At 42.1% G+C, this 12,333-nt stretch overlaps 1 protein-coding gene across 1 annotated transcript in view; it reads left to right on the top strand.

The window, feature by feature from the left end:
- The window catches only part of ppm1lb (protein phosphatase, Mg2+/Mn2+ dependent, 1Lb), a 56,389-nt gene that overhangs the window by 33,586 nt on the left and 10,470 nt on the right, over positions 1–12,333 (top strand). Inside the window, exon 2 of the mRNA XM_080427782.1 lies at positions 8,332–8,548. Coding sequence (XP_080283908.1) covers positions 8,332–8,548 — 217 coding nt within the window. The remainder of the gene's footprint in view (positions 1–8,331; positions 8,549–12,333) is intronic.

Here is a 12,333-nt window from a genome sequence, read left to right as displayed (position 1 = left end):
CCATACAATGCATGTGTGCCTTTGTGTGGGAGAGGGTGAAGGCCCTCATTACTGACATGATGACTTCGAGCCTGTTCGCTGTCTGAATGTGAATCACCCTGGTGGTAATAGTTACCTTCACTTTATGGATAATAAGGAGGTGCATGGCAGTTCTGCCAATGTGTGAATATGAACCTTTGAATGCTGTTATTACTGTATTAGATTCATACGGTCACCTTAACTGTAAAAGCAGCTTTGTTGGCATTTGAATGAGCCAACTACCTGCAGGCCTGTGGTCCACACAGGTGGGTCTTTGTGTTGTAGCAAAAGGTTGCGGGGACTTTGAATAAGACATCTGAGGAAGAAATGATATTAGGTTATTATGATTGGCTATATGTAACCTTGTTTCCAGTACATTATGTTGTTCATCTTATGTTATTCATCCTTGTGCCCTATGATACATTATATTTGACATGACGTCAGAGCCAAGATGTCTCTCTTAGGCCTGATAGCTATTGTTTATGGTACAGCTTGTCCTTGTAACATGACATGACACAGTATAACTATGGTCTGATTCCTTGTGCTCGGCCTGGGCGTACTCAATGTACACCTCCCTTGTCCATTCATGTATTAAAGCACCAACACCACCACCTTTTAAGTAGGGCCTCTGACCCGGTTATTTCCTATTACTGATTGACCGTAAATGGCATCACGAACAACATCTGTGGAGGGGGTACAGATGTGCAGCCAGTCAGAGGGCTTAGTTGCTGTTACCGTGGAGAGGTGCCATGTTACCCATGGCATAATTATATTCATATACACACCAGTTTTACATGTCTAATGGCCACGCATTCACACAAATGAGAGACAGAGAGTGAAACAGAGAGACACACACACACACACACACACACACACACACACACACACACACACACACACACACACACACACACACACACACACACACACACACACACACACACACACACACACACACACACACACACACACACACACACACACACACACACACACACACACACACACACAGAGGAGAGTAGCCTACATTTGGGCTACTTTTGAAGGCTGCTGCATTGACGGCAGAATTTCATGTCTGGTCTTCCCTCAGTATGTGCTGAAGCATTGCTGTCCACTTTTAATGAGTCTTGTGCAACAGTCCTGCATCCAGTCCTGAACCACTTTCACAGCACTGGCTTTTGCATCTCAAACTTTCTTTCACATTGAAATATATTTATCCCTTTTCCTTTCTCGTCTGTCTGTCTGTCTGTCTGTGGTCTGGTCACCACCACAACATTGGGATCCCCCTGTACAGTATTTGTCAAAATACTTCCAAAACGTTAATGAAGTCCACGATCATAACACCAGAGGCAGCTCCACGAATCATGTTCAACCCAGATTTGGCACAACAAAGGGAATGAACTCGTTCTCATGCTATTCATCAAAAATGTGGAATGCCCTACCAAAAGGAGAAAAGGAGTGTAAAACACTACTCACTTTCAAAACTGCCCTAAAGATACACCTTCAGGAGGCTGCAATTCGAAAATGGCCTCCGTCTAAGTCTTAACCTACCCCCCCCCCCTCCCCTTTTTTTTCTTCTCTTGTATATATTTTTCACTCTTCATACCAGTAACCTGTAAGCTGATTGTATGACGTTCTCTATAGTAGTGTGTATATCTGTCTGTCTCTTATATGTCATCATGATTTGTGTGCATGGGGATCTCATCTTAAACAAGCTCAGTGCTTAATGAGACTCCCAGTTTAGTAGACCTTGTATTGTGAATTTGTACTTCCATGTACTGTTGTTCTCATGTCTTACTAAATAAAGTACATCAATCATGTCTGGAATCTGAAATAGTTTTGGGATGCCTGGGTGAAGGCTGCCAGTCGAAGTGAAATAGTGTTGTTTTCAGGGCTACAAAAACAGTTTCCCGACAGCATATTGCAATGTGTTTACTGTTTTTATATAGCACAAAACGTAAACAACCCAACAGAAAAGGTTTGGAGTGAATTATTTTGTGTGAGCACCTTTGGCACACCATATACATTTACAGTTATTGTATGTGCGTATGTTGTCTGACTCAATACAATACTCAATCTACAAAAATATATATAAATTATATATATATATATGTACTTATATAAAGTACAAAACCATTATAAATATATATATATATATATATATATATATATATATATATATATATATATATATATATATATATATACACTACGTGCATGCGCGCGCGCACACACACACACACACACACACACACACACACACACACACACACACACACACACACACACCACACACACACGTGTATAGTCTCAATGAAATGTGCGTTTTGGTGACATTATCATGTTAGAATGTAGATATTGGTGGTTATGAAATAAGACAATGCAAAGAAAACTAAGATAATGTACAAACATGACATCAAAAGTCTGGAATACTATGCTACTGACTTAACCCCCGGAAAATGATGCTAACAGCTATTCAATGCAAATATGCTACATAACAAATTAACGGTGAAAGATCAACAAGGTCCAAGTGACAGGCATCATACTACATGTCCAAAGCTAAAGATAAGTCTGCTTCTTCGTTATATTTGTCAGGGGTGTCCAAATTATGTTATGTCAATGGGATGGATTGCAGTCCCATTAGTAAATGGGTCTGCATCGTTGCAGCTAATATGATGACAGCCCTTTTCCATCCCCCCACAACACACACACACACACACACACACACACACACACACACACACACACACACACACACACACACACACACACACACACACACACACACACACACACACACACACACACACACACACACACACACACACACACACACACACACACACACACACACACACACACACACACACACACACACACTCTCTCTCTCACTTGGCACAGCCTTTAACACATAGCTCAGCTGTGAGATAATAACATTAGGGCTCCCTGCTAGTGCTCCCTACAGCCCTGGAGTGATAGAGCACTGTCACATGCTACAGGTCTGTGCTGGACCAAGAACCCACATGTTTCCTGGACTGGAGCCTATGGTTGACTCAAAGAGCTAAACTACATAGTGCATTACCAGGTCCCACCATAAGGCCTGTGGCAATTAATGTACAGTAATGCTGTGCTTTGCCTTTTGCATTCTCCCATTTTTACGGATGCAGCATCGAGAGTTAAGTGACATCCTCCTCTAAACATAGACTCGTAAAGGCTTAATTAAACACCAGTCGAGAATGGTTTCTTGCACAAATTGGGAAACAGAACAACAAGCGCAAATATTTTGAAATGTAGCTCTCTCCACCCCCGGACTCTCTCTCTCTCTCTCTCTCTCTCTCTCTCTCTCTCTCTCTCTCTCCGTCAGTTCCCACATTTCCTGGTGTCTTTGATGCCTCCATTGGCTCTGTGTCGCTTTGTTTCAACCTCCGCCTATTAGACTCTGTCCTTCTCTTTTTAATGATGCACTTGAGTGATGGTAATGAGCTTTTCTTAACTCTCTTCATTTGCCCTCCCTCTCTCTCCTGCTTCCTCCCTGTTTGCCAGCTTGATCTCTGTCAGAGAGATTGCAGAAGGAGATCTTTCTACCTCAATTATGCCCCCCCCCCCACCCCAGGGTGATTCTAAAAGAAACTTGGAGGAGTTCCCCCCTCCTCACAGCCTGCTGGTGTGAGTGGTGATGGATGGAGCTGGTTGAAATCCGGCAGCTCCTTCTGTTGGACTATATGTGTCTGATCGGATCAGTGTTAAGAGTTACAAACACAGAGTGGATCAGGGAAGAGGGCCGAGGATGGCAAAGTGTGGAATGTAGTGGGCGGTTTAGATGAGATTGTGAAAGTGTGTGCGCGTGTGTGTGTGCGCGTGTGTGTGTGTGCGTGCATGCCGTACATGCATTTAAGTTTGTCCGCAAAAGTGCTTGTTTTTGTGCAGAACCATGTGTTGTGCATGTGACTCTGCAGCATCACACAACTGCAACATTCCTCTTCTACACCCTTGACCGAGGACACACCGGCGCGTTCCAGGGAATATACGGCGTGCAGTAAGCCTTCACGTGCCACCACAGTCATGTGGATGTGCTCTGTGGTAGTAGGTGGAGTTGGAGCGGAGGGGGGCCCAGTCAGTGGTGTAAAGTAACTAAGTACATTTACTCAAGTACTGTACTTAAGTACAATCTTGAGGTACTTTTACTTTACTGGAGTATTTCCAATTGTCTATACTTTTACTTTTACTCCACTACATCTCAGAGACAAATATTGTACTTTTACTCCACTACAATTATTTGCTCGCATCGCGGCGCGTTGTGAGCTTGTAGATCTGCTGTTTTCAAACATTTTAGTACTTTTACTTTGGTACTTTAAGTACATTTTGATACCAATACTGTTGTACTTTTACTCAAGTAAATTTTGAATTCCGGACGTTTACTTGTAACAGAGTACTTTTTCCACCACTGGGCCCAGTGCAACTCCTCCTCTCTGTGCGTTGTAAACGTAGACGTTTTTGCGAGTGGAAGCACACCGCGTTATCTCTGCGAGTTGCCGCCTTGACAAGCATTGCTTGAAGGCCAATAATAAATGCCGATGTTTATGGACCACAGGGTCTGCAGAACAGAGATTGTCCGTTATGGGTCTACTGTGACATCATATATTATTTGTCTTCCCCTCTCTCTCTCTGTCAAACGATCAATTTCTGTTTGTCCTCTTCGCTCTTCATTTGTCTTTCTGTTTTTCTCTATCTTCTCTCTATCGCTCTCTCTGATATACTGCATGTCTCTCTTATCTTTCTCACTCTCCTACCTTTTCAGTTCCTCCCATGAGCATAAAGTGCTTTATCACCTCTCAATCTCTCTTTCATTTTCCCACTCATTTCTGTCCATACATTGCTTCAGCAGTAAAGCACACTACTACTACATATACACCGTATATATTACTACTTACTGCATACTGCATGCACACAAGTTAATATCCCATCAAATACATACACAAGCATGCCTTTTCATAGCATTTTGTGTCCCATAATGCTAACTTTGTAACAAATGTACTCTCAATTGGCGGAAATAACAAGTTGAAGATATTAAACAAGAAATATGTCTACCAACAAAAAACATCAGTCAAAGTCAAATGAAGTTAAATTTAAATTCACATTGGAGAGAAAACCAAATCAGTGCGGATGTTCATGAATATATTATTTTTGATAGTCTATATTCATTGTTGATACATTGTCAATTTTATAGACAGACAGACAGACAGACAGACAGACAGACAGACAGACAGACAGACAGACAGACAGACAGACAGACAGACAGACAGACAGACAGACAGACAGACAGACAGACAGACAGAAAGACAGACAGACAGACAGACAGACAGACAGACAGACAGACAGACAGACAGACAGACAGACAGACAGACACACACACACACACACACACACACACACACACACACACACACACACACACACACACACACACACACACACACACACACACACACACACACGCACAGCTATACACTATTCAGAGGGTGTATAGCCGGTTGAACCCATGCTTTGCAAAGAGCCTGATAGATAGCCAATTAAGCTGTTTCATAAAGGATGCAGTATAACTCCATACAAAACCCATTGCACTTTTCATGGCATCTCAACTTCCTTTAAGACCCATGGATGCTGCATAGTAGCCACAGGGAAAAAGGAAAGTCTGCCAGGGATGATGTTAGACATGTCTTAAGTCAGAGAAAATGCAAACGGAGACAGACAGAGAGAGTGTCATGTGAGAAAGCTACGTGTGAACGTACGCTATGGGGGGGGGGGGCAGAGATCCTATACTCCTTTAGCCCTAGGGCCTAGCCATCAACAACGGCGGCGGAAGGGAAGAGAGGAGGGATTGTCTGGGATTTTAAACATGAGAGATACATAATAGGCACATATAGATGTGCATGGAAGTAAAACCATGGAAATGTATGGAGGTTAGGAGGTTAGGGTACAGGTGAAAGGTGTTACAATGCTAATAAGTCACATTTGCAATTTCATGCATTTCTTGCGGTTAAAAAAGAAAGAAAAGAATTGGAGAGAGTGAAGGGAAAGGGTCATTGAACTCCTTGGCACTTATTTCTGAGTGCAGGCAGGGTGGGTGAGATATAGATAGAGGTGGAGATGGGAGGAGGGAGCGTTCTGGAAGAGAGCCAAATGAGGACTGGATATTATGAGAGCACTTTCACTGTACGGTTCACTGGGGTCTCTGTCCTATCACCTCATCATTACAGTGCCAAGAAATTAGATTCTGTTCTGCTGTCTCTATTGGCCCCATTCTATATTCTCACTACACTGCCTTTTGGAGCACCATGGTTTCTAGACACTAATTTGTATTTAAACAAATGTGAAATATATGAGGAAGCAGTATACTGTAGATTAACGCTGTCAGCAAAATGTCACTTGACAACGCGTCTGCTTGGACCTCGATGACCTTGGACAGACTTGTCTTCCTCGTCTGGCCCTGAATCTGGGGAAGCGATGCAGGACAGTCTTTTCAACTGTGTGAACGTGTGAAAAGGGGTTTTGTGGAGCGCTGTTCTCCCCGTGGTCAAATGGATAGCGGAGACGATAGAGTTTCTCTTGCTCAGCTCTATCCCACAGTGGGGAGTGCGTGTGCGAGCGAGCGTGCGTGCGTGCGCACGTGCGCGCGCGTGTGTGTGTGTGTGTGTGTGTGTGTGTGTGTGTGTGTGTGTGTGTGTGTGTGACTGTGCACTTGTGTGCGTTTGGCTGGCAGTGCACTTTTCCTCTCCTTATCTGTGTCTGTTTATCTGTGTTAGAGTTTCAGCTAAACAAGGACAAGCAGGTCACTGCCACTGCAGCCCACTGTCCCTTCTGCAAAAGTGTGCGTGTGTGCGTGTGTGCGTGAGAGAGAGAGAGAGAGAGAGACAGAGAGAGAGACAGAGAGAGACAGAGAGAGACAGAGAGAAAGGGGGGGGGGCAGTGGAACGGGAGGGGGGCGATAGAAGTTGATTATACAAAAATAAACAAAATGTTTTGATTGTGCTATTTATTTACGTCCCTACTTTTATGAATCATTTCACTGTTTGTTTTGTTTATGGTTTTTTTCAAGGGTAAAGGTCAAATAAGTTTTCCCACGGTTCAAAACATTTAGAGGACAACCCCCCTTCCACTTAGCTGTTGTTTATCAGTTTATAAGTGCATCCCACAGTCAAAACAGCCACGCTCCACAGACCTGCCTGGGCATCAGCATCACATGAATAATGCCAATGCTTAACCACTTTCAACTTTGCATCCCTATTTTTTACACGTCACTATACGTAGAAATTGTCAGGATTGTCAAAGATCGACTAAATAGTCGACCTACAGATCAGCTATTTTTGCTAGATAGAGGGTTAAACGTATACTGTGTATATCTTAAAGCACATATTTCGCAGTTCTGTTTAACATGTAGCATATAGTATGTAGATGTGTGATATCTATTGACATCCTTTTACAGCTTATGGCTAGACCTGAAAATCTGTAATTGCTCAAAGGAATCCTTGTAACATTTAATAGAACATAGAACATTGAATGCCCTTCATATGCAGCTCGCAAATGTAAGTTGGGACGAAATATGGTACTAAAATTGAGAAAACTGTCGGTGGCAATATGTTTAGTAGCAGTCATCATTGCCAGAGAGGCATGTGCTAGTGTGCCAATCATGCTATTTTGTCTGTTCCTTCAGTGAAAAACCCATGAGGCCTGTTTTGTACTAACGTGTCACGTAAAAACAGCAGCTTGTAGATCATACATGGGCAACTGGCGGCCCGGGGGCCACATGCGGCCCCCACCTTCACTTAATGCGGCCCGCAGGTTAATATCGGAATACTGATATATCATTGATTTCAGCTGTTACAATTGCAAACATGCAAACATGACCCGCTTTAATTACGTCCAATGTATTTGTATTTAAGTTCATAAAGCTAACATAAGTATAACTAAATGCATTTGAAATTACATAAAAATGTTACTTTTCAGGTTTCCAATTCAAAAAGAGCAAAAAACTAATCAGGATTACAATTCAAAAATAGCAAAAATAGCAGATCTACAAGTGCGACACGTTTTGAGCTTGTAGATCTGCTATTTTTGCTACTATTTCTGCGTGACAGAATGGTCCGACAGTATATGCAATGTGGCCCTCTGGAGTGAGTGTGGAAATATAGTGGCCCTCTCCATCATCAAAGTTGCCCACCCCTGTTGTAGATCCTATTATGACTAGGCGGGCTAGGGTTCAAGTGGTTAAGTGCGCCAATCAATTATTTGTGTCCCTCTCTTCTCCATGACCAGGCAGCTGCTGAGTTTGCTAAGGTCCACCTTCCTGATGCTCTCCGCCAGCAGCTCCTGACCTATGAACGACAGAAAGAGAGCGAAAAGGAAAAGGACAAAGAGAAGGATGACAAGAAGGAGACTATTGGCCTGTCCTATCCCTCTATCCTGGAGAAGCAGATCCTAGCTTTGGACAGAGAAATGCTGCACAAGCTCTCTGCCTCTTACAATGAAGCAGGTGTAGTATATACTGTGTACAATATACGTGTGTGTGTGTGTGTGTGTGTGTGTGTGTGTGTGTGTGTGTGTGTGTGTGTGTGTGTGTGCGTGCGTGCGTGCGTGTGTGCCTGTGTGCGTGTGTGTGTGTGTGTGTGTGTGTGTGTGTGCGCGCACACCAAGTGCACGTGCATGTGTGATAGACTGCAACATTGTGGGACCCCAACCCCCATTAACATCCACACAATCATGTACAGTATATGCATTTACGCAAAATGGCAAATATGTTTGTGCATTTGCATGTGTATGACCTTTGGCGTCTTTGGGGTTGTTGTATTTCCCAAAAAGAAAATCAGCAATGAGCTCAATATAAATATAACATATAATAATGTAAAATATATCGGTATCAGACGATTTGACCCTGCATATTATTGGATATCGCTCAAATTTCAATATCGTGCATCTAACACACACACACACACACACACGCACACACACACACAGTGAACGCTGTCAACTCATTAAGGCCGGGAACGCATCTGTGTGTGTCATTTTAGGATTTATTTGGCTATTGAAAAATATCAGATATACAAGCTCATTGCGCAGTACCGAGTGCCGCGCTATGAGCTTGTAGATCTGCTATTTTTGAAAAAAAAATCTGCAAATCTTTTAATATGTTAATTGTTTTAAAGTAAACAAAATATTTTGAGATGGGGTGTCCGTGGTCAAATACATATTATTTTGGGGGTCCTTTGACATGAGAAAAGTTTGAGAACCACTGATATTATAGCAACATACGTTTTTTTGAACAAAGACATTTGTAGAATCCCCCAGAAGCAAAGATTTGAGTTAAAAATGTTAAAAAATGTATATATTAAAAAAATATATATATATTTGAAAAAAGAAACATTTAATAAAAAAAGAATGCAGATGTACAAGCTCGTAGCTGAGCTTGTAGATCTGCTATTTTTGAATAGCCAAAGAAATCTAAAAATTACACAGATTCCTGTCTAAATGGGTTGAGTGAACACTGAGGACATTACTGTGCAGGTTCAGTTCCTCTCTCCTGCACCTCTGTGAGGTACATCACTGATGCATTCTGCCAAATAGTGTTGATCGTTACTGAAAGCGTCATAAAGCAGCGGGCCATTACCAGACCTCTGGCGTACTATTTGTCCACTCTCTGGTGCATGCTTTTGCTCTCTCTCTCTCTCTCTCTCTCTCTCTCTCTCTCTCTCTCTCTCTCTCTCTTTTCAAGGTGCCTTATAATGCTGCCAGCAAAGTGTTATTTTCTGCTGTACTGTTTCACTTGACTGTTGGTGAATAGTGGCTGCCAGCAGCCTCAGGCCATGCTTATTCAGCTGTTTAAATACAGCCTGATCTTCATGAAGCTTGTAGTAATTATCTCTGAAAGGAAGGAGGGAGGGTGGGAAGAGAGAGTGATGGATAGGGAACAGGGTGGAGGGGTGCCGGAGGGGAAGGAGGACGCATGTATAGGAGATTTAGTTACATGATAAAAACGATGGAAAAAGACAGGCATATGAAACGGCAGAGATTAGAGAGGGCACAATAAAATAAATTGGTTGACCTCTGAGGGTGAGGAGGGACAGACAGGGACAACAAGGGGTGACGAGAAAATATCAAGACGAGAGAGGTGTGTGATCTTCACTGATCTCATGATTCGATTAGGATTCACCTGTTAACGATTCAATTCGATTCTACGATGCATCTCGATGCATCTACATTTTCTATATTACTTAATTTGATGTGTGTATAATCACTCTCCTTAAAACATAAATGTCTAAACATTAAATTAAATTGTAAACCAAACTAAAACGGCATAAATGGTATAGCCCTAGCTTACCTATTGTGAAAATGTTCAGTCCTCAAAAACAAAACCCATAAATCCTTATGCAGTACAATTACAACTTTAGTTGTGCTGCCTGTAATATACAAAAATAAGGCAGGGGAGTTCACAAACTCTATGTCTGCACAGTAAAAACCTCAGTGTGGATCTAATATCAGTGGTCAAATCTCAATGTACTTATGAATCCTCCTCGTACGACAGTCACTCACTGAACATAGTTGATCTACAAACTCACAATGTGTGGTGTTCTTGTATATGTTGAGTGCTTGAGCGTGTTCATAATGATACAACTTTATTTGTATAGCACTTTTTTAAACAATGTTTCAAAGTGCTTGAACAATCAAAACAGCAATCAAGCAACAACAATGCAATAACGCAATAACAGTAATATATTAGATTTACAATAGAACAGAGCAATAACACACAAGATGTATCTCAAGGAGTTAAAAAGGACATTCTGTAGAAATGGGTTTTTAAGAGGGATTTAAAACTCGTTAATGATCGGGTTAACCTGAGTTCCTCTGGTAGGCTGTTCCAGAGTCTGGGGGCCTTTTATGGCAAAGGCCTGATCTCACCAAACTAGCCTTATGAATCTCTAGTAGACACCGACCAGATGATCTAAGGGTACGCACTGGCACATAGGGTTCTACCATATCACATAAATAGCTAGGAGCTAGACCATCAAGAGCTTTAAAAGTTAGCCGTAACATTTTAAAATCAATCCTGAAGGAGACTGACAGCCGGTGAAGTGCAGCTAAAACAGGAGTTATGTGATCTGCATTGTACATCGTCGTTAAATTAACAGAGGCCTAGCAGCCTTTGCACATGTCAATGGAACGCTGTTCCCGGACGTAATTGTAATTCACAACTTAATTGTCCAACTGAAGCCGTAAAAATCAACAATGAACGTTAATAGGCTATAATCAATTATGTCACGTAACTGCATCGATGGAGAATCGTCAACATGCGCATTGCAATGCATCTTAGAATTGATTATTTTCCACACCTCTACAGATTTGTCTGTCTGTGTGTGTGAAACACAGCCACAAGGTTCAACTATGCTCATCTCTAGGCTGACTAGTTTAGGAAGTGAAAAGAGGGAGAACAAAACAGAGACTGAGAGCTTTATAAGGTATATGCTTACTATGCACGGATGTTAAAAGCACTAAAAACAGAGATAAGGGAAATGCAATCTATGCAGGGCAGACAGAGAGAGTCAGATAACACTATTATTCAGCATATAAAGGGGAAAAACAGGTATTGATTGCTATCTCATTATAAAGAGTGCCGTCATCACAAACACTGCATTCTCAGGCATGGAACATCACTGTAACAATATGCTCCTCTCTAACACACTTTGATTAGCTCCACTCTGATTGGCTCAGCCATTATGAGTTGAGTGGGATGGAGAGAGAGACAGGGACCACAATAGTGATGTAGGTGTAGGTGTAGGGTCATCTCATAATTGAGGTACTGTACACTGTACAGTCATTCACTACAACGACAGAAAGAGAGAGAGAGGGGAAGTTATTATAGTGTTGAAGGTTGGGGGTTGGCAGGTCATCCTGAATGACAAAGCACAGCACACACAGGCACGTTAGTTTGCTCACGTGTAAAGGCCCGTTCATAGTCCCTAGATGGGTCTAAAACGTGCGTCAGGGGGTGAGGGATTCCGTCCGTTCTTTACGGACGCATGCATAGTCGCTCACGTTATTTAGGGGTTATTTTATTTATTTTAAAGTGTACAGGCGTAATACACCTATTCATCCACTAAATGGCAGTTGCGAGAGTATGTACCGGTACCCATAATGTTGCCATGTCTGCTTACTATAAGCGACTTTGGGCTTATTTTTCTGTAAAGTTGCTTGTAAACAAACACGCAATTTTGTATTGGTGGTTGCGGTTTTATTTGGGCTTGTTTCTAAAGTGTAGTTGCTTAT

This window comes from Gymnoscopelus braueri (assembly GCF_963280865.1).
Source record: "Gymnoscopelus braueri genome assembly, chromosome: 5".
NCBI lineage: Eukaryota > Metazoa > Chordata > Actinopteri > Myctophiformes > Myctophidae > Gymnoscopelus > Gymnoscopelus braueri.
This window is presented reverse-complemented; position numbering and strand designations above follow the sequence as displayed.